Raw genomic sequence first — 24,242 nt, 5'->3', positions numbered from 1 at the left:
GTATTACAAAAAGCAGACACCAGCTCATAATAGCAATGTGTGTTTAGAAGATGACTGTCTGGAAATAAGCATAAGTACCAAGTTATTAGCTGAACAGAATTACACAGGAGACACTTTTTCACTTAACTAATGGGTGAATACCACCCACAGCAACAAGCTGCACCATATGGTAGTAAACCAGCATTTTTAGGCACTGTTTGCAGTTTGTCTTCTTGTTTTCTCATTTTGTTCTTTTATAATTGCATTTTGGCGATTGATTTCACCTCTTTCATTTCTTTTATTTGGTTAAGGCTTCACTTGTCGTTACTTTCATTTTTTTTAAAAGGAACAATGAAGGAAAATCAATTTGCACTTTCCCAGGCTGATATCGCAACTCCACTGCAACTTAAACATTGTTTATCCCAAAAATCGTTCCCCACCACAAGGCAGCAGTAAAAACGCCAGAAGGCATGTTATATTTATACAAGTTTTCCTTATCAAAATTAAAGTATCACATGATTTAATTAATTTACAAACAAAAGTAGATCCTAATCCCTGGATTTGCTAAGAACATGGCACAAAGAGAAGTTCCTCAGTTCACCTACACTGAGCTTGCTGCTGGCTGCTTGCTGGTCCTGGTGGAAATGTGTGAGGGACAGGAGGTTGTTTTTGGCACTCACACATTCAGAGAAGGCCAGACAGTGACATTATGCCAGCCAGGCAGGACTCCAGGGACAGCCATGTTAAATACCATCTCCTGCAGCTCAAATGGCAGAGTTGTAGTGGTGTTTTGGGTTATGTGTTTGTTTGTGTGCCTCTGTGGGTTGTGAAATGTGTATATGTGGTTGTGTTTGTACTTTTGCATATCTATGCCTTGTACTGGAATAAACTAGCAATGAATGGGTTTCTGTGCAAAGGTGACATTAGAAGAAATGGACAAAAACAGGCCAAGCACCTAATTATCCATCAACAATGCAACATTGAGATAAATATAAACCACCGCTGCTGTGGAGCTGGTACAATCAGGTGAAGGGTGGTAGGGAAAACAGGGAGAAAGAAAAGGCATGCGGCTGCAAGTTACTTCTCAGATGATATTCACAAACAAGGAATGATTTGTTCTTGGTTGTGTTGATAGAGTAAACTCTGAAACTCTGCTGTTTTCAAAATACAGAAAATGGTTTGGGGCATTATGTGACAATCCAGCAAAAATTCTGCAAACAGCAGCTGTGCTGTGACAGAGCTACTGTATGAGACAGAACAGACAGGGGAGAAAACCAGTGAGTGATACATAAATGCCTTGTTCAAAAATAAGAAATGGGGATAGCGCTCGAAAATGACAGTTTGAACTGATTCAGTTTCGTCAAGGTTCAAAATACTGGAAAGATAAAAAGACTTTTACACACAAGAGAAGTAAAGAGAAAAGACAAAAGATCAAGAAAGGATGCCGCATTAAAGTTCCAGTGTGCATTTATCAGCCATGAAGCCTTGAGCTTTTTTTCTTTTTTTTCTTCTGAACAATTAGAATTGCATTTGTACATCATCTAAAGAGGCACTCTTATTTTTAATGCACCCTTTGGTAAACCCAAAGGGAGCATTAAAAATAAGAGTGATTTGATGTTTTAATAGTCTTAATATAACCACATGAGCATTTGTACACAGCTTCTGTGCTATTAACTTGCACCCTTCTAACCTGCGCACAGATCTCACTTTCAAGTGTTCTTGTTAAAAGAACAGTTGAAAGCTGACCACTGAGAAATCACAGCAGGGAACAGTTTGGGAGCCGTAGAATCAATGTCATTCTGATTCTCTATCTCAGTTTCACTGTATGCAATTAATTTCTATATGTAGTACACACACACACACACACACACACACACACACACACACACACACACACACACACACACACACACACACACACACACACACACACACACAGAACAAGCGGTTTCCAACCTTAGACAAGGGTTCTATACATAAATGAAGAGACAGTCAGTCACACTTTTGGTAGACGGGGAGCAAGTGACAGGGAGTCAGAGAGCTGCTGACTGTAGGAGAATAATAACAAGACGGACCAACCTCCATCGGTTACCAGCATACTCTAGCAGTTTATGAGACTTTTGAAGCAGACTTTCCAGTGAAAAATCTAGTCTTGGTCCACCGATCAGCTACTATTTCCAGAACCACAGTATTGCAGTGGTTTTGCTAGATTTTAGAAAATGCTTTAAAGTGTTTGTTCAATAGTCCCAACAGTAACAGTCAAAATAGTTGCAGAGTTGCAAGTGCCGCTTACAACAGTGAGAAAAGGGCAACATTAGAGAAACATTAGGATAAGAGTCAGATTTTTGCTATGCTCAGATTATTTTTATATTCAAATATTTCAAAGAGCTGCAATAAACAGACAGGTAATCAATGTATCTGATAGCTCAGCTGACACTCGTCTAATTATACACCTTAAATTTCGTTTAATATGCAGGTGGAAGGGTAGGGAAATCTCGACCTATGGCCTCCAGTATGTGCAGAGTTAGAATAATAGGTTTGTTTTGGGTCCCAGCTTGCTTTAGTGGGTAATTGCTTAAAGCTATACTGTATCACTGTACACAACATACATGGTAAAGAACAACAAACAGTAAACAGTATATATTATTAAGTTTGTACCATCCAGATACTCTTAAACTATAATGTTGTCATGAAAGTCTATGGTGCTGTTGTGTGGCTGACTGTAAAACAACTATAGATCATAGACTGTAGTTCTACAGTATCTTACAGACAATTAGGACTGTGTCACATTCACACATTAATTTTGTAGCCTGTTGATACCTCAGGCCATGTGTTACGGCCATGTGGGAAAACATGGCTACTTTTCAACATTTGTGATTGAATTCCTCCAGCCAGTGGCGACTGCAAAGATTAGGGTATCCAGCTATCTGAGCTGACATTTCTAAAGCAACAGAATGTCAATTCCCACTCAACAATTAAAAACTTAAACACATTCATTCACTGATATTTCAAGTAGAATGAAAAGCATGCACTGTATAGAGTGGAAGCCATTATGTTTTGCAATTTACCTATTCGAAAGGAGAGCGGGCCACCAAAGGTGCTTCTCACCCACATGGCTAAGAAGAGCAGAAGCGCCCAGGCTGTGAGCATCTTCTATGACTCCTCATGGGTCCTGCCCCGGGGGTGCCCCTGTCACAGCCACCTGAAGAATATACAAAGAAGAGAACACCATTTATACATCAGCAGGCATCAAGTTGGACACGCACACAAGCCACATCTGTGCAGAATAGTGATAAGCCTTCAGATATACAGTGCCTCATCTCTGTTTTGCTCATGCCATCTCTCATTGCATGCTAGGAATCTATTAGTGTCAGTGCGAGACTGCAGCTAAGTGAATTTTTAGCCCATGGGAGTTTTAATGACTTTGCTGTTTTTTCTGTATTACTTGGCAACAGTCTTTTTTTTTTTTTAGGTCTTTGTTGTTTTGTTACATATTTAAACATAAAATCCATTTTTTATCTCCCTGGTATTGAAGCAAAAAGTCACATAAGGTGACTTGAAGCATCTTGAACCAAATTTCTGGGTCTGTATTAAACCCTCTGAGCAGTTTCCATCAGGAGTTGTAAAGGACTGAAAACCAAAGGGGATATATTTGACTTCCATTTCCCAGGTGGACAGCAATATGACTCCAAATGAATCATAATGTTGTTCCCTGTTTCCTGCCTGTGTAAATACTTAACTATTTGCTATAAAGGTTTGCCATACCAGCGAGTTTTCTGCCTGCAAGAGGCATAAAATGAAATTATCGTAGGTAATAGGTAAGAAATAGTTTCATTTTTAGTCATTTTAGTATTTAATTTCTAGTAATTTTATTCTATTTTATTTGTTTTTCCCGTGTGCAGTTAATGTCCTCTAGATGTAACTGTTTCCTATATTTTCTTTATATTTTCCCTCACCTAATTGCATGCAGCTCTATCAGGCTAAACACTAGAAAATCAACAGATGCCATAATTAATTCACAACATGATTCACAAATGTAAAACATTAATGCGGTTGACGGTATTTTTAACCCTATTTTACCTCATCACACCTTCTTAAAGTGATTCTCAGATGCTTGATTAAAACGAGATCTGTTCACTCTTCATCAAGGTCTGGCGTTATTCAAGCTGACATTTACGAAGCATGAAGGAGTGGGTGGTTCTGGTACGCAGCGATAGAGGACGGCGTCATCTCTTTGACAGTGTTTTATGTTCCAGATCATAAAGAGACTTTCTGTTTTTTTTAAAGGGGGATGTAGGGTGGGGGGACGGGGATCAGGGACAAAGTCATTGCAACCACAGTGACTGTTTTCTGCTATAAAGTACACTACAGCTGCCTTAAAATACTTTATTTTCAATAAAAAACAAGCAAAGTTTCTTTAGGCTCATCCTACCAAACAGAGTAAGCCAGTTTAATCTGTTAGGTGCGTGGAGGGCAAAGCATCCAAATGTCAGACAGTATGACGATGGCAGACAGCAAGGCTATTGCAGCTGGACTGGAAAGAGTAAGGTCTTCTATATTTATGCAGAAATAAATATAGAAGCCAGTAGAGGTGCAAATGTAGCCACAATATCATTTTCAAAGGGAGGAAGCCAACAGTCCTGCGTTTGCACCTGTGTGATTATTATGGATGCAGGAAGACACTCTTTGGACTACAGGACGTGCTTGTCTAGAGTGTCTCAGCTGGGTAACTGGACCAGAGATGGACAACAATTAAAGAGGGAGATTTGAAGATGGAGTCAGTGTCATGCAAATCTTAGTATCGGTTCTTTTAAATGTTGTTTCATTTAATCTACACACTTTCTCGCAGATTTTAGCAGTTTGCTGCTATGAGTACCATGGTTTTGGTTAATTCATTATGCCATTTCTTAGCCACCGCCAGAAAAGTAGCAAGTGAGTATAAAACCAGATAAATAAATGAGTCACAATGCATATCTTACAATGCCATTAAACTTTCTTAATGTGTTTTTTAAATTTGTTTTACAGTTCTGTACTTGGGTTAAAGTTGACTGGAACTGGCATTCCAACACCTTCTATTAATGAGCAATTAAGTCTGACAGGCAGGTTAAAACATATTACTTTCACATATGTGTTATGTGATATTTTCATGTGCTACAACCTGACATCTCTTCCAGTGACAGCATGGACAGCATTGCTCAGCAACAAGAAAATAAAGATATCCCAGGTTTACATACACCCTCAACACATTCCTTTCCTCATTCTCGTGACGCATTCAGGGTGCAGATGTAACTGAAGTTGCAGTTGTGGTACTTTGGCATTTAGCTAGTCTTACAAAGTAGCGAGCATAAATGTTAATCTGCCATTTAAAGAAATGCTATTTTAAATTCAGCTTTTCAAATAATGCAACAAGCATCACCAAACACACAACTTGTTTCTGCACAGTTTGTCACACAGTGTGTCTGCTAGTTAAATGTACAGTCGCTGTATTTCCCGAGAGAGGAAAAAAAGTTAATGAATGCCACTCTCAGAGATAAAGATGTAAGAAAGAGAGAACAGAAAGGGACGATCAGAGATTATCGACAAAGACAAGGACTCCAGCAAGTGTATGTAAGGTCCTAATTCACTTTCAACTCTTTAAATTAGATCTTTAATCTGTGCATGATGTGCTGCTGAATTAGGTTTTTTGTGAAATGTCATGCAAAAGAAACTTAAGTTTACTAATTTTGCGATGGATTTCAAAGTTGCACGCAAAAACTGTACTAGGCAGTTTGTTGCAGTTTAGTGCAGGGTAAGCTGGTCAGTATGCAGTGCTGTGGTAAAGGTCGCAGTGATGTTCACAGTTTATGTTAGGTTACAACCAGGGTAATACCACCAGTTTACAAAAAAATGATACAGATCAGATTCACTTACTGAATTTCACCTCTTACTCTTGCTTTATACAGTCTAGGGTTGGAAATCTGCCCCATAGCTTATGAAACATCTGCTCAAAATCTGAGCATCTCACAGCAGCAGCATCACAGGTCAGCTGATCACAGCCTGAACACAAACTCACAAAATAAGTTTTTGTGTGAATCATTTCTAAGTAATTCTTCTCCCCACGGTGCGCTGTTATACCCGTTCTTAGCATTCCCCGCCTACCAAATCAGGGTTTAATAAGCCCTGACTGTACTGTACATGTTGTTTCTGAACTCACTAACTAGAAGGAAAGGAAAGGTAAAGGAAAGTGAAGCAAAGTCCTTTTTAGGAACAGAGCAGACTCACAGATGATTATTTTGCAGATGTTTCTGGAAATGTATGGATTTGTACATTTACTATGTTACATTAGTGAACAATATAAGCAAAAGGAAAAAAGAATAATTCCCCATCAACCGCACTGTAGCACCACAGAATAAGCCCCATGAAAAAGGTCATTACATGAGGTTTACCTGGATCTGCATGTAGTGTTTATATTACTAATATAAACCTTAAGCAGCTCACCGCCTAAGATGGCAATAAGACCGTCCCTCTCTGTTCTCGCACTACCTTACTGTTATTGCTCAGGAGCCCAGAGGAACAGCTGGATAGGACTGTCAACACATCAAGATCATTTCACAGACTTTTTCTAGGAAAACTATGCAAATAACAGCTGTCAAAAGTCTTCCCTTGAGGTGTTCAGCAGAGAAGAAAAACAGAAAAACAGCACTGAATGACGCCCATTCCAAAATTAATTGAGTACTGAATATTCCTTGCAGCTTATATCATTATGCACACAGGGGGATTACGGCGCTTTATTGTTCAATTAGACTGACTTTACAGCAGCATGTTTTCAACAATGTAAAATACGTTCATCCAGCTAACACCTGATAACCCACAGCGTAGAACGGGGAAGACTGAACAGGAAGTGAAAGATTTTTTTTAACTACCAAGATTCCCAACGCAAACACAGCACCACGCTAGTTAACAATATGAAGCTTAACCGCTTCTTCCAACAGGGTGCCATTTATTTGATAGCATATGAGAATATGAGAAGTGAGACATTAAATTAAAAACACAATGCTGATTCCCTTGATACTAAATATGGCCAATCAATGTCAATGATAGCTTAGATATGTTGCAGAAGCCTTCGCAGGCTAAATCACCGCTGAGTAGAGACAAAAGCTTTGGCAGGCTTTAGAGTGAAAGTCAATGCAATCTGTAACACTAATGGCTTTTCAGTGAGATAAGCTCATTCATTTTAGCGTTCAACACAAATTCCAATACGCTCGATACAGGGGTAAAATGAAAACTGAGCTGAATGATTGCCCTCATTTTTAACACACCCAAACCTATGATATTAATTTCAGTTCAGCTTCTCTTTTCAGAAACACAAACACAGACTGATATATCTTTACTACCGCAGGGCTTCTGTACTGAAGCCAAAGTGGCTAAATTGCATGCTGGCCCTTTAGGTTGTGCTTGGGATGAAAATGACTTAAAAAAAATATAATTCTATTAAGAAAAATACGTAGTGAAAAGAACAGGAGATGAAGCGGTTCAGGAGACGGAGGTATATAACGCTCCTTGATACACCTACTGCTCCAAGCATTCTTCTGTTTACTCACCACCAGAGATGGGCCGTAACGCGTTACAGTAATCTGATTCCTTTTTTCAAGTAATGAGTAATTAGATTACTGTTACTTTCTCATAAGCACGCTGCATTACTAGACCGTGATTTTGTTTATGATAGTGTCTCATGACAATGACGTACGAGCCTGCGACGTCCGTGCCGTGGTAGCAACAGAGGTGTGAAGATCAACAATGGATAATAATAGAGGGCGGGAGAAAGTATGGCCATGCAGCGTTTAAAGCTTGGAAGTACTGACATTACTTTGAGTTTAAATCTGTAAAAAAGCTTCTGATGTTCACTCTCCGTGAGGAGAAAACTTGTTTCTACAAAGAAAAACTTCAAATCTGATCAAGCACCGAGCACGCTGCCACGGGAATGTGAAGTTCTCAGAGAAACCCCCGGATCCCCCCGCTGACATGACCGCTGTGGGACCAGACAAACCTCCACCTCCACTCCTGCTAAACAGGTGAAAACAGATTTAAGAGCGACAGGACTTAGTGCCGCTGAATCTGTGATTTTATTTATTTTTTGCTGTTATTTAATCGCATCTATTTGAAAGAGTGAGTGTAAACACAAAAAATTATTTTATATGCAGAAAATAGGTTTAAAGGTTAAACAAATTTCTTCAAGTCAGAGACTGTTGCATATAATTTAATTTTTGCTTGATGCATGAAGTTAAAGATTAAAACTAATAAAACAAATTTTAAAAAGAGACTTTTTCATGTGATTCAATTTTATAAGATGGATTATGCAGAAAAAATAGAATTGGGCTGAAAGGTCTATCGCTTTATTATGTATTCAGGTTGTGTATCATATTTTTAGTAAAGTAAAGTAAAGTAATTAATTAATATTGAAACTAAGTAATCAGTAAAGTAACAGGATTACTTTCTTGGAGAAATAATTAGTAACTAATTACTTCAAGTAACTTGGCCACTGCTCACCACCTTCAAGTCAAATTTTCTTTTTCATTCTTTTCTGTTATTTATTTATTTATTTTTGCTTTTCTTATCTCATTAGGTTTCTTAGGTTAAGGTATTCTGTTAAGGCAGAAATCTACAACACTGTAGGCTGTTCACATAAAAAATTTAAAAAAATAGACAAAGCAAAAGACTTGAAGCCCAAACACAGGAGAATTAACCTAATGAAGTCACTGAGCACAATAAGTGGTTTGCACAGCAGTACCTTTCACACCAATCTATACTCAACTGAACCTTTGTTACTATAGGTACACCTGTTCAACTGCTTGCTACATAAATATCTAATCAGATGGTAGAAATTCAATGTAGGCATATAGAAATACTCAAGATGACCTCCTGAAGTTCAAACTGTGCATCAGAATGAGGAAGAAAGGCAATTTAAGTGACTGAACATGGCACAGTTGTTGGTGCCAGCTGCTCTGAGAGTTTTAGAAACTGCTCATATACTGGGATTTTCTCACACAGTCATCTCTATAGAAAATGTGTCAGTGAAAATACTTTGTTGATGCCAGAGGTCAGCAGACAATGGTCAAACTACTTGAGCTGAAAGGAAGGCAACAGTAACTCAAATATCCAGTTGTTATAACCGACATATGCAGAAGGGAATCTCTGATTTCTAACATGTCACCACACCAGCTGTGACACCTATCTGCTAAAAACAGGAAACTGAGGCGACAATTCAAACTGGACAACAGAAGATTGCCTAGTTTCATGTATCTCAATTTCTGCTGCAACGTTCAGATGGTAGGGTCCAAATGTGGTGTAACCAACAGCAAAGCAGGGATCCATCCCACCTTCTATCAACAGTTCAGGCTGGTGATATAATGGTTTGGGGGATATTATTTTAGTAGCAGTTAAGAATACTTTAAATGGTGCATCTGACCTAAGTATTGTTGCTGACCACGTGCATCCCTTAATGACCAGTGCACCCAGTAAACTCTAATGGATGCTTTCAGCAGGATAACACACCATGTCACAAACCTCAATTCACCTCAAACTGGTTTCTTGAACATTACAAGTTCACTGTGCTAAAAACAGTCATCAGATTTCAATGCAATACAAGGTGTACCCAATAAAGTGACGCTTCAGATTCAGAGTGGTCCATGACACAAAGTTTAAATATATTTTACAGTCACCTGCAGTAATGGTAATATTTCAGTTATTTACAGTAACATATTTGGTATTCACCTCATGAAAGAATAACAGTAATTCTTCCTGAGGATCAGAATTGAGTACAAGTCCCACTGCAGAGACCAGATTGTAGAGGAATGAAGAGGACAGTGGCACAGATTACTTCAGCTGTCAGTTGGCATAAACAGGCAGACAGACATACAATCATATTGCACAGAGTTGTACCCATTGCATTTTCGGCATAAGCCTCCCCTGAATACTGAATAGGATTGTATAAAATGTCGGCTATTGTAGCTCTCCTTTTGTTTCTTTGCTCACAGCCAGCGCAGGCAAAGAATGTGAGATGAAATCAGAGAAAATGGACCGCTACGTAATCATAGCTTTTCTGAGCAGGACTTTAAGGGCTCTAAAAGTGAGAGGGTTTCAGATACATACACTATAATAAAGACTGTATACTGTAATTTCTCTCTCTCTCGCTATATATATATATATATATATGTACTACAAAAAAGCAAATCTCTCCCTTTAAAGGTTTTGCTGGACTCGAAGAAACTGAAAAAGCACAATTCATGCCACTCTGTGTTTTCTGTGTTGCATGTTTGCTAACACATTATCCATGAACAAAGCTTGTTTCTACCACTTTTTTCCCCCGTACGCCTAGTAACAAAAACTCAATTAACGCAGCTTAAATAGGTGCTTTTAGCATTGTGCACTAATTAGTTTGCAAAGAAAAAAATCCATCCTTAGAATGAATGTTTTTTTTTCCCCCACAGGTATCATCAATAAATAATGGCAACAATATGCAAACAACAAAGAGATTAAAAATGTGCTAATTATGTGAAAATGTGGGAAATGGATACATTTATGTTTATTCTTTCAGCTTCAAGATAAGAAAATATACTAGATGAACCACTGAAGGAGGCTTTTGGTTTGACTTGAACCGTGTTCAAAAACAGCATGGCAATCCTTCCTCATGACTAATTTTGAATATCCCTCTCTCTACTGGCTGGTGCACGCTTGTTTAATAAAAACACAGCCATTTGCACACATAGACACAGACACCCAGAATGATTTTGGTAAAATCCCTGTTTTATTAAAATCACAGGGGGACACCAGAATTCTTTCAGCACAGACCACTGTTAAGTATCAGTGTCATACTTGACAAACAGGGCTTTGTATTTATACAGGGGAGGAAAACACTCTAAAAGCAATACAACAAATTTTCTTCAATCTAATTCTCAAAGCTCCCCCAGTTCCCTGCTCCCCTCTGTTGAGTGAAAAAGCATGCGTGCACGTATGCTCCTCACTATGTTAAATGAAAATTAAAAGAAAAAAAACATGAAAAAAATGATTATACTTGAGTCGTCTATTCCACTAAATGACACCCATAAGCACACAAACACACTCTTCCAGTTTATATGCTTACTGGCAATTTATTGCACGCATTTTTGGCGGAGAGTAGTGATAGACTGCTGGAACCACCAGACAGACTAATATAGTGGCTGTGTTTTATTACAGTCAGACATCTATATCAGCAACTGCCATCAATTATAATTACAACAATTACAAGTATAAGCCTCAACTTAAACATATTGAGGAGTAGGGGAGAGGTGATGGCTTACTGTCTGACTAGCTGGCACGATGATCGACCTTAAATATTAATCCTGCTGACTGTCTGACAGTAGCACTGATTTGTATGTGGAATGAAGAATTTGAGTCCTATTTTATTGTAATTATTAATGCATATCTAAAAATGTTGATAATTATATTCTTTACATCTATCGCAAACTCCTATCCTGGAATCAGTGGGCTCGGTTTGACCACTAAGCTAGTCAGACTGTCTGCGGTATGTGAATTGGGAAGCATAAGGAAGGCTTAGCGACTGCTGGAACAGGTTGGTCTGACAGCTGTTTGACTTGCCTTGTCAGAGCAACAGTTTACACAATCCACATATCAAAACTGTCAATCATACATCAAAGACAGTGTTATTCAGTTGCAAATGGACAATTAAAACTGACACTTTAAACCAAAGGCACGTCAGATGCATAATGAGCCTCATATATTAGCATATATTCATGTACTGCTGCAATGGGAATCGCAGAAATGGCACAAAAGCAACTTGTAGATGGGAATAAGTGATGTGTGACCGATGTTCGAGACTGTTTGACTGTCACAAGCTGCGGAAAATTAATATGCATGTGGTACACGTGCTCCTCGGGTGAATATTTGCAGTGAGTTCAAAGAGAATGTCAGTCCGCGTGAAACGTGTAGACACGAGCGAACACAATGCACTCAGAAGACGAGAAGGAGGAGGCATTTGTATATGATAAATATCAGTCACTGCTCTGCTGTTCAGTTCTCTGAAATGACCTGAGACTCTCTGTTCAAGAATGAACTGGATGTTCACAACCAGCATGTAGCTCACTAACATCTCCAAGCAGTAAACACACATTTAATGTGACATCAAATCTCAGTGGCCTACCTGTCAGTGGGAATACAAGTAGAATCACCTCATCTATACTGGTAGCAAGTCTAAGATGATGATACACTAATCTAACATGTCAAAGAAGATGTCTTGACTCTTAAGAAGTCCATTTGAAAACACATATAGTGTTTAGTTAGAAAAATCGATTGCTTGAAATATGGTTGGTGAGTTTTTCCATACTGTTCTGCAGTTTGTAGTTTTGGAAACGTATCAGAAATGAGATTCTCTTTCCCAGAAGGGCAACCTTTATATAAAAAAAGAAAGAAGGAGAGAAAGAAAAGAGGCTAAGACCACAAGGAAAACACTGAGCACAGCAGTAGCAAAGTTTAAGAGTTTAATAAAGCGGTGTAACACAAATAATAAATACTAGATTGAAAGTGTACTGATACTGGTTTAATCTCACATGACTTTGAAAAACACTGCATTGCTTTGCATTGCATTTTCTTCTCGGGGCTTATACACCTTATATAACAATGTGCCTATGAGTACCCCGGTGTCTTCATCTGAGGCACAGGCTTCTATTGTTCTGCCTGTCACTATACTAGATATCTTTGTTACAGCAGCTGAATCAGTCCTGCTATCCTGAAGCTCAGCAGCACCTCCAGTTTACCAGGAGACTGAAAAAAAATGCTGTAGCTAAGCCCAATATTAAACAATCCCAAAAATTACTCAAGCTACTCAAAATCCTGCAAAAACTTAGCATGCGTCAAATAAAAACCAGCCGAAACACAATTGATAACACTCCCTAATTCACTCAAAGGTAGCTTGTTTGCATCGCTCAGACTAGACAAACAGAAGGAGTCCTTTGTGTTCCCGAGAACATATCAGTGTCTATAATTATTCATAGTTGACATCTATGCATTCAGACGCACAGTAATTAACTACATACTCTTACTAACAGGTTTATTGCACCTCATTTACACCTTACGACTGCACTACGCAAGCTGTTAAACAAAAGCTCGCAAACATATCGTTCACATTCAGTGTGAACTCCAACATGCGGATAATTTCACAGTGTACAAGTAAACAGCATTGTGTGTCAGTAACAACAGGTTGAAAATGAAACGAAAGGCTTACGGGAGCAAGAAAACACATACAGTTAGACAGAGAGCTAAGTTGCAAAGCAAGGTCGATGGCCTCAAGTGACAAAACCACCTTCAAAATACGGGGGGAGCAGGGGGCTTAGTCAAAGATGATCTTAAGTCTGCCCGATTCATCAATATTTAATAGCATTTTGATAGCCGGTGTGAAAAAAAATCTCCAGGCATTTTTTGGAATTTAGGAGGGGACTTAGCACTAAATGGCTCAATATTATGATGACAGAAGAGTGGAATCGTCCCTAAAGGACAGTAATTTTAATTAAATGATGATGTGAGATATTTGTGCTAATTGCAGGTTGTAAAGTCTCAGTTTCAATAATCTCCTCCCCTAACTGAATTTTCAAAATGAGAACTGCCCTCAGGCTAGTAAAACACTGCCAGCGTCAGTAGACAAATTACCAAAGCTTTCGGCCTACCAGTATTGTCTTTGAACTCATCGTCCTCATACTGAAGGACCAGTTCATTTGTTATTCCGGTCTAAGCATATGTTGTAAAGTTTCTGGCTCAGCCACCTGTCATTAAAGTATATATACCATGATTACCCTATTAACCTTGTCTAAGAGGGACTCCATGCTTTTGCTATAGAGTCTGTAAGGACAGTCAACCAAAGACAGCTGCAGTCTATAACGTCTTGCCTAAAGAAGAATCCTCTACAAAAAGAGGTCATGTGCCCATTTTGCTTTGTTTACTTAGTGCTAGCAGACCAAGGAGCAAATGAGAGTGACTAATGGGAGGAAACAAAGTGCGAATTAATACCTGTGTTAACGAGGGGAAATGTAGTGCTGTAAATAAAGCTACTCAACACAAAATCTTCAATTAAACATTGTTAGTAAAGTAACTGCCATAATGTGAAAAGTCTTTGTAGCAAGAGCCTGAGCTTTTGATTTACCGAGAATTAACATAGTGTAAACTCTGTTAATGTGCTTTAAGCAAAAAAAGAAAAAGAAAGCAACAAAAAGCAACAAGTGAATGCCTTAAGTGCGTACATTTAAAATAAAATCAATTAATTTTATTGGTATTAATATCTCACAGACTTGTCGTTGCCTTTCCTTGCAAAGTGTAGAGAAGATGCATTGGAAAAGCTGTGCTGCTCTTAGTTCCTGACATACAGTAACAGCTTGTGATGGATAATGTTATGGCTCTTTTGAATAACGCCTCTATCTTCACTGGATCTCCGACCAGCATCAGTTAGATTTCAGAAAGAGTTAATGACTTGGTGACTTATCAGTTAATATGGCCAAAGTTACTGGAACTCTTCTACTTAAAAATAAATTAAAATAAATAAATTAAGTATTTAAAACTGAGGCCTGAGTATCAGAAAATCAATTATTCTCCATTTGATATGAACAGACCAGCGTATTTTTTGTGTTGTGTCGTGTTATGAAAATGGGACAAAGCTTGTTGGGGATCTTAATGAAACGTTTATACTTCTCGGGTATTTTGGCTCATGACTCCTGAGCAAACTGAGGAATCTAAGATTCATCTCTTTCTATAGATTTTTAATTTTTTCAAATCAGGACTCAATGTTTTCTTCTCCTCTAGTCCTGGGTGCTTGTATGTGTCTGCATATGTCATGTCTGTTTGGTGATTAACCTTTGGATATCCTGCAATTGAGACAAAGGTCTCTGACATGACACGCTCTCTTAATAATCTTTTGCTTCTATTTTGCCTTACACAGGTCTAAGTCATCCATGTGCCAGACACAGCACAAAAACACCATATAACAACTTAGCCTGCTCAAGCTCTCACTAAAATTTTCACAGCTGATGATTTTCTTTCTTTGAAAGAATGCACACTTGTGGTTGGTTTCTGTGACTTGGCTAAAGGCATAATTTTACCTAGTCAATGTGGTACGTACTCATTAACATTTATTTCACCCTAGTCTGAATTTTGAATTTTTTAGCTTTAAATGTGAAGCTCTTCCTCGGTCACATGGAGCCACTTTCATTCAGGAAGGCCAGCCCCCGTCTGCTTTAAAATACCGTAAACTATATATATCAAATTAATTCAATCCAGGGACAGTTCTTCTTTTGTGGCAAACTTTAGGGAGCTTGGCTAAGATCCCATTGTACTGAAACTACCTAATAATATGAGCATGGCGAGGCTTGGTATATATTTTTCCTCGTCTCCTCACTGTTCTTTATTGTGTTTATATTTAGTCTAGGGTATACACAGTACAATGAGCACCCATTTTTTTTTTTTTTTTTTTTTTCTTATTTCCACATAGGTTTCCATGAAACACTAAATGTGTCAAGGTAGGTTCATTGCACAGTGTAGACATCGTGACAGTCACAAGTTCGTGTGAAACCAGTGGATTGGCTATTCTTTGGTTGCAGCTTCTCAGAAAAAAAACATACAAACACTTTTTACAGTAAACAGTTTCAGGACTTCACTTTGTTTTATTCAATCAGTATATACTGTGCCAGGGAAATCTGAGAATATTTGTTGTACCTTTGGGTACGTGAAATATGCTGGATGTAAAACAAATTAATAATATAAAACTTCAAAAAAATTCATTTTTTTTTTTTTTTTTTTTTTTTTTTTTTTTTGTCTGTCCCATTTGGTTCTTAAGCCGTCAGAATTGTTGTCTGAAGACCAACAAGGATACCAAATGGATTTATTTTGCCAAATGGATCATCATGGCATTGCCGTATTGGTCCATTTGATCAAACTTTGTTGTTATTATTTATTTTATTTTCAGTTGTTACAGATGGGACAGACATGACTGGGGATAGGAAAGGGAGAAAGAAAGAGAGGAAGGAAAAGAAAACAGAAGGAAAAGGGACAGTGAGAAAGGGCACTTACAAAGACAAAGAGAAAGAAAAAAAAAAAATCTCCTGGATCACCTGTTGAGAGAAAAAAAGAAGAAGACAAGCAAAAAAAACCAAACAAAAACAAAGCAACATACTAAACACAACACCATCACGTTAATCTAGCTGAGTGTGAACAGCAGTAAATACTAAATATTGAAAGTTGTTGTGCAGCACGCAGGACAGACAGCGCACAATGTGCTTTGAAGTAGCAGCTAAGAAAGGTGTAGTTTATGTCTACGAACAGTGAACACCCGTGTGCACACCTGTGTGGATCAACGCGCTTGTATACAAAAGGTTTTCCCATGTAACGGTCTGCTAGAGGGTGTGGAGGCCCATTTAAATGGGCTGAATACAATTCTAAGATTGAAGAAAACAATTAAACACAACAGTCTTTAGTCTACTTGAAATTTCACCACAATCTGTTTAATTATAACCACTTCTAAGGGTTATCAATAATTTTGTCAAGGCCATTTTATAAGATCCTTTTTTTGAGTAGGAAATTAGCTTTTGTAAAAGCTTCACATCCAAATTATTGCAAAGGAGCTTTTAATTTCAACTATTTTAAGGAAGAACAGAATATTGCTTAATAACTTAATATTAATGTTCATTTTTTTGGGAGTTATTGGTCTAATAACACACCCAGACTATACTGGGGCTATTAGAGTATGTTAAACATGTGGCATTTTGAATAGTTGATTCAGTCTTTTGTATTTATCCATCGATTTATTTTCTTAACTGGTTAACTTAAAGTCATGGGGGCTGGGTGCTAACCCAGCTGTTAGCACCCGGGTATCACCGATCTGTGGCAGGAATACAGAGAACCATGCATTTGTATATCGATACCTACTGCTAATTTAGAGTTACAATCCTCCGGAGTAGACCTATGCAGAGACATCGAGGATATGCAGACTCCACAAACGTTCTTGCTTAAAGGCCACCACTGTTGAGCTCTTTACTTTTGAGGATTCATCATTTCCCTACATGATCCATTTCTAATATGGAATGGTAAGAAAGCATTTGGTGATTTTTCTCTGGTGAGCTACGTGTGCCATGCTCATATTTATATATGTAGATATATATATTTATACATACAGAAGCTTACTGAATTTTGAAAAAACAACAACAACAAAAAGAAAATGTGTAAAAGTCGTTCTTGTCGACAAAATAAAGCTTATTTTACTACTGTGTTTGAGTCAGTTTGTGTAGGTATTGGCCTACGCTGAGCCTACACAGAGGGGCACACAACCAACATGAACATGCAGTCCTTAAAAAACCCAACAGCACAGTGCGTGGGTCAAACGCTGACCTTTCAGAACAGGAACCGTAGTGACAGCAGAGCTCACCACAAACTGTAGAAGCACGAAAAAGCGTCAAAGGTTAAAAAGCACAGACAGCGGCTGAAGTGGACACTTTCTATTGTTATTAACACTGTTTCATTCCAGCTCTTCCCCATTGCTGACCGATAGACCAACAAGAAAACAAGCAATAGCAGCCATTAGAGTGACTATATGTGACCTTGCCCCTTGGCGACAGTGTACAGCTTCACCATAGAAACAACGGTGTGCAAAGTTGACCACAGACTCTGCGCTGCACTAGCACAAAAGTATGAAGAAGCAATAAGATTCCTGTATGGGTCCTGATCCTGACATTACAGGATCAACACAGTCGGTCTGGGATTAAATGGGGAGACAGAACTAGCTGTGTTAAGTTTTCAAGATGCTTTGAACAACTTCCCTGCCAAGTCCCCCCAAAAAACAAAAAAACCCTGTTTTCCACTAAGAAACTGTTTTCTTCTTCTTCTTCTTCTTTTTTTTTTTGCTACACTTACGAAATTACATCAATTTTTAGTTCATTCTTCTAACATCCCATAATGCCTATCTTTCCACATTTAAACCTGATTGGTCACTATTAAATGAAACTTAACTGCATCATCTGCATTCAAGTTTTCAATAAACCAAAAGAGCACAATCCACAATCAGCCGCAATAAGTTCTTATTATGAGATCTACAATTGTCTCTGATTGGTTCTTTGAATTTCGTGGAGGTGCCCAGTGGAATTGCATGGGCAGGCGTACCTCACAAGTGGCCTTTGGAGAGGTAGAAATCAGTGGTATTTCATGAAGCGTAAGAGGAGAAATGAAAGTAAGAGAGAAGGAGAGGAAAAGGGCAGGGGCGGAATCACAGATGAATAGATGTGGAACAAACGCTCAACTGATCTATCTCTTCTCAAGTATCTTCAACTCCCAACATGCTGCAACACTGCAATCTCCCTGTTACCTAAAGTTGGAGGAGTGTGCATGCTGTCTGTGTGTACACAAAAAGGTCAAAATGTGTATATTTGACCCTGATCTTTGTGTGTATTGTGTGTCAGTGTGTATGATGCCCCTCACAGTCTGTATTAAATGACTTAGAGCCCCAGAATACTCTAGAGGGATATAGACTCTCAATCATACTGTACAACGCCGCAAGTCCAAGGGCAACACAAAGGGAGGCGGAAAGAGAAGCAGAAACACAAGTCATAAGCAGACATGCAGTGTAGTCTGAAAATCTGTTCCTTGGCACACTGAGGTAGCTATGGCTCCCAGTTGGCAAAATAAATTGGAGGGAAGCAAACCTGACTTCAAAATCAATGTCCCTCCAAATCCTAACAGCTTGTCAGTAATGGTTAAACAGCTGTAAGGGTCAAACCACAAAGATTGTTTACTGCATAGGTATTTTATGTCCCTGTTTAGTTTTAGAGCATAGTGTGGTGCACATGGTCCCCTACTGGGAATAAATTCACAGAAGACATGAAACATGAAGAGCGAATTGTGGAGAAGCAACATGCTGTAGGTGTAGTAATGAGTAGTCCAAGTCGATGGCTGCAGCTACCCACTGTTGCAGGTTTGACTTCTTACATTTAAGCACTAAAGAAGAACACTTTGTTCCTGTTATGTTGCTTTGCTTTTAGTCGGCAAAGTCATGCGTCTATAGTGTATGTGACAGAAGCATAGTGAAACATAGCAACAACTGCTGTACAGCCCTTTAATTTATACAGCTGTTTATTTATAAAAGAGTGAGAATTATAAGGCAGAAGGTGTATTATTTTGATTTGTCTTCTTAATCTTACTGTACTTTTGATGTGATGACATTTTAAGAAGGCTGACTGAACCTGACCTTGATGTGGTATAATATTCAGATCACAACAAATACCCAGAGTACTTACAGTCAATCCAGAGGCTATTGCAAATGTTGGAGTTGTTATCTCAAAGAATTTGGCATTAACAGCATGAAAGTATGGATCCATCCTATCGGTGGCGGTGGTGTGAAGATGTAGGGCTGTGGTCCCCAACTCCCTGGTCATGGACCAGTACCAGTCTGTGAGTTGTTTGGTACCGAGCCACGAGAGTTAAGGCTCAGGTGTGATATTTATGGTTTTCACAGTTTTTAGCATTATTTTTTTATCGTTTTTATTGTTTACTCGGTTTCTCTGGGTCCTTTCCCGTTTGTTATGAATAAATCTTTTTTTTTTTTTGGTACTGGTACTGGTTTTATTTTGTTGTATTTATCCGCAACACCTTAAAGGCTGGTCCGTGAAAATATTGTTGGACATGACCTGGTCCGTGGTGCAAAAAAGGTTGGGGACCGCTGGTGTATGGGATATTTTTTTGGTACCCTTTGTGACCCTTAATACCAACTGAGCATCGCTTAAATGCCACAGCCTACCGGAGTACTGTTGCTGACCATAACACAACATGTGACAAAGCTCAAATCATCTCAAACTGATTTCTTGAACATGACAATGGGGGCCTCAAAGGGCCTCCACAGTCACCAGATCTCAATCCAAGAGCACCTTCGGGATGTAGATCGGTAGATTCACATCATGGATGCTCAGACGACAAATCTGCAGCTACTGTGAGATGCACCTTGTTGAATCTCCGCCATGAAGAATTGAGGCTGTTCTCAAGTCAAAAGAGAGTCAAAGTGGCCAATGAGTGTAGACTGTACATATGGTTGCCTGGAAACAAACCCATCACTTACACTTAAAGATAATTGCCCATTTCACAAATCTCTGAATCCAATTTTCACACATCTTTTTTTCTTAATGAAAGTTGTGGCCTGAATTTGTCTCTGGCTGTTTCATTCTTTCTTTGGGATATTAGTCAATTCTGTCATATGTTTTGTCTGCCGTGATGTCTTCTGTTTGCAGCTTGTCCTAATTGTGTCACAACTAATCACGCTTTTTGTTTTTTTTTAGTTCATGCAGAGTGGAAAAACTTGGAGAGCATTGTTATTTAAGTATGTAATGACATGTATGTGCAATTCCTCTGAATAACAGATCAAAATTCACAATTCAGATTAACCATATAAATAATTAAATATCTCCTGATCAATCACTCCTGCACAGCTATTGCTAAATAAAAAGCAACTCATTAACTGAATGAATTGAAGATGGAGGCAAATTCAAACTTGTCCATTGATGCCATCACTGTGTAATTATAGTATTCGCAAACAGGAGTCTCAACTACATGTACCATGCATATCTGTGTGTTACTGTCTTGTGCCTGTGTTTGTGTAGTTAAACTGCTGCAGTACGCTTTCATCCCCATTATGACTAAGCAGTCAATCTGTCTCTTCTTCTCTGTCAATCTCTCGCTCCCTGCCTGTCCTGAAAGGCCCCAAGGCCGCCTCTGCTCTTCCTCTAATGATGTACAACCCAGACCTCCTTCTAATGCCACCGTTATAGGCATAACGGGTTGTTGGGTTGTTTTCTTTGCTGAGTAAAGACACAGACACAAAACACCCAGTGCTCTTACTCTGGCACTTTCCTGTGACATGCGACATCAAAATTACACCCATTAATGATGGCTGACAGGGAACCCTGTTTACACTCCAGCAAGGGCTGGCTAAAACACTGCTCACTTTTGCTACATATTTACCATTTAGCTTGTTTTGCAGTATTAGTATTTGATATATGTAAATGGGCATAGAGATGAAAAAATGCATACAATTCATTTGATAACTCTTGCATGAAACCAGACATAGCTGGCAGTTACCACTAGTGTAGGAGTGCTAAAACAGAATGATTTTGTATATAGATGTTGCTGTCCATTAATTAATTAAAAGGGTTTAAACCGAGATGCCAATGGGGGTCAAATATCTTAAGTAATTAACTAAAGCCTGTTTGTCTTGGCACTGCCACCTACAGCTAATTGCTCTGTAGCTGTAGCTAAAACCGTAATGACATGAGTCAGTGGCAGATTGCCTGTTTCTTCTTATAAGATACTGCCACACTAACGTCTCCTGAGAATTCAAGTTGAAATTTAGAACATGCTGGTGGAGAGTTACTAGCAAAAGTTCAGCTTTTGGATTCAAAGCTGTGATCAGAGGTTTGTATACACTCATCAGGGGCATGAATGTCGTGGTAATTTGGGGTTTTTGATTTCTTCAAACTGTTCTTTTTCCACGGTGGAATAATTGTGCACCATACATCTTTCTAGTTCATAGCAGGCTTGAGCCTCAGTGGTTCCTGGCTTTCCTCTCATCTAAGGATGACAGTTTAGGTCTTCTTCCAGACCTCGGCAAAGTGGTGACACATCCAAATCACCTATGCTTACATATAATTGACTGAAATCATAATCTTGGGATCTGCAGTCATTTAGAAACTTGTGCAAATCTATAATTGTAAAAAGAACAGTAACATGTATGTCAACTTCTTATTAGTTCAACTGATCCATTTAGATGAACTTTGCCACCAATGAAAGGCAAACCTTAACTCGTAGAGTTCATGTGCTGGCAATGGAGCACAGTACCTGCAATGAATACAGTGGCTGCTGCAGCCAGTTCAGCGTAATGTCTCTTAATGGCTGACATTCAGAATGTAGACATGTTTTCTGACAATACACCATATGTTACATGGATCTTGCCATAATAGTCAGGTTTAATTCCCACCATTAAATTGAACCCACTCAGCACACCACCCATCACTGAGAGTAATGAAAGATGGAAACCAATCCAAGCAATAAACAGAGTGCATCTGCACACAGTTCTTGGATGTACTGCATCTATGGTGTGTAGGTATCATATTAAGCAGCCATGCTAGTCATCCATCATAGAAGCCTGGCTGGAAAACAATCACAGATTCAACCTGCCTCTGTGGCAGTGCACAGCCGGTGAGAGAAATGGCTTGTACCTGGAGGGTGGTGGATAATGGAGGTGAACATCAGAAACTGCAAACAGTGTTTCAGCAGCGGCTCAGACTCTGTCCTAAACCCAACCAGCTCTGAAATTATTCAGGAGGCCTGTGCACATCAATAAAATCTATGTGAAAGCCAAGTTTTTGATTCAAATACTAAAGCAGCACAAGTGGCTGGAAGGGCTGCTTTTCATTCAGCTACAGATCAATGTCTTTTAGAGATCAAGTGCTACAATACGCCCAAATCACTAGGTCGTGTGCACAAGGACAAAAAGGCACTATAAACAGCTTTATGTATAGCAAATTAATAAATATTCTCAGGCAGGCACAATACCAATTCCACATTTCTTTAACAGCTGTGCCAAACACACTGGCACATTACATAAATTGCTCTACCAGTCTACAATATATTGTTGAATGTGTGCCTTCCTCCTGTTTTGTATATACTCCTCTTGTCTGTTATTTATTCTTGCTGTCCTACTATTTATACTTTTCTATCAATAAAAGGCTATTCTATTCTATTCTATTCTAATTTCTTTTTATTAATGTAAGAACATAATGCTGACTATGAGTTGCAGTAAGTTATAGATACAGCTAAAACAAAGGGAATGGGTTTGGTTGAAGGGGGAGGGAGTAATGACTGTTTTCATTAAGGTCCCAGTCACCCAGGTCGAGAGACCAGTTGGCAACCAGTTGGCAACCACTGGTCACTAGGCAAAAAATAGTGTCCCCTGACCAGGTGCGAGTGCTTGCTGGAGGTTACTGGCTGTTCATGTGAAGATGTTGTTTGCTAAGCCCCGGTCATGCAGGCCTATGGACCAATCAGTAAAAACATGGTAACTACTTGGTGCTATGTGCCTGCAGAAATCTGACATAATACACACTTTTCCATAGCAATTGGAGGTTATAAGTGGGTCGCCAACCAACCTCTACATGTGTATGGCTAAGGCTTAAGTTTGCAGTATAAGACATGATAGACTGAGTAATAATGTCACAATGTCACAAATAATATTTTTTATTTCATTATAATAAAATATTTTGCAGTGCCCATAAACCATAGTAAAATTCAGATTTTGAGTTATTTTTTATCTCAGCAAGAAAATATGAATGTTTCCACTTTAAATTCATCCAAAAGTCACCTTATTCTTCCTGACTTTCAACTTGAGAAAAATAGCTTTATAAAATAACAGGAGGAAACAAATGTGTCCTGAAGGTGCTAAATGTGTAACCAAAGCTGCACATTACAATGCAGAAGCTCTAATAATCTTTAAAAACAAGTTTTATACTGACCCATATCATCCTGAAAGAGACAAATTATTGCATTTTCTGAAGTGCCTCTAAAATCTGCAGGTATTAACAAGTTGTTTTGGATCTAGAAGTGTTACTAAGGTGTCATGAAAATTAGGCTTTTATGATTTAAAAGAACTGAACCACAAAAGTACTGGAAAGACGAGTAAAGACTGCTGTAACTCAGTCATCATTAAAGTGACTGAAAAAGATGACACTACAGCAAAAGCAATCTGAAGCTGCGATTGTCTCCCACACAAAGAGCAACAGGAATCATTAACTCATGGGTGTATATACTATATATAGGAGGTGTGATGAGGGTCACTGAGTCAAACTCTTACATAAAAGAAAGCCTGTCTTAAAGGGAGTCGAAAGGGAGAAAGAATTAAAAGTTGTTTTAGATAAAGCTGACAGACAATAGAAAGGATAACAGCATTGAGCTTATCAGGAAAAGGAAAAAAAAAAAAACAAAACAAGACAATCAACATTTGAAATTAATTGTAATTTGAAAGGTATTTTTTGCCTCTTGTCTTCACGCTGTCTTCTAAGCATTCTAATTAAGCAGTCTGTTATAGCAGAGAGGGGAACACAGAGATAAAGCCAGGTTTCTTGTTTTCTGTGATCTCCAGTGTAACCTAGATATGATTCCCAGTCCTACAGTTAAACTGATGGTGTGCAGAAATGAGTGTGATACTTATTGAAAACACAGTC

The 24,242-nt window shown here is 38.6% G+C and overlaps 1 protein-coding gene across 1 annotated transcript in view; it reads right to left on the bottom strand.

Annotated features, from left to right (window-relative positions):
• Positions 1-24,242, bottom strand: part of grik4 (glutamate receptor, ionotropic, kainate 4) — a 320,489-nt gene that overhangs the window by 163,398 nt on the left and 132,849 nt on the right. The window contains exon 4 of the mRNA XM_039622276.1: positions 3,048-3,181. Within this exon, the coding sequence (XP_039478210.1) occupies positions 3,048-3,129 (82 nt within the window). The 5' untranslated portion in view covers positions 3,130-3,181. The remainder of the gene's footprint in view (positions 1-3,047; positions 3,182-24,242) is intronic.

The sequence above is a fragment of the Oreochromis aureus genome, linkage group 14, assembly GCF_013358895.1.
Source record: "Oreochromis aureus strain Israel breed Guangdong linkage group 14, ZZ_aureus, whole genome shotgun sequence".
Taxonomy (NCBI): domain Eukaryota; kingdom Metazoa; phylum Chordata; class Actinopteri; order Cichliformes; family Cichlidae; genus Oreochromis; species Oreochromis aureus.
The sequence above is the reverse complement of the archived record's forward strand: the minus strand, read 5'-3'. Positions and strand labels throughout refer to the sequence as shown.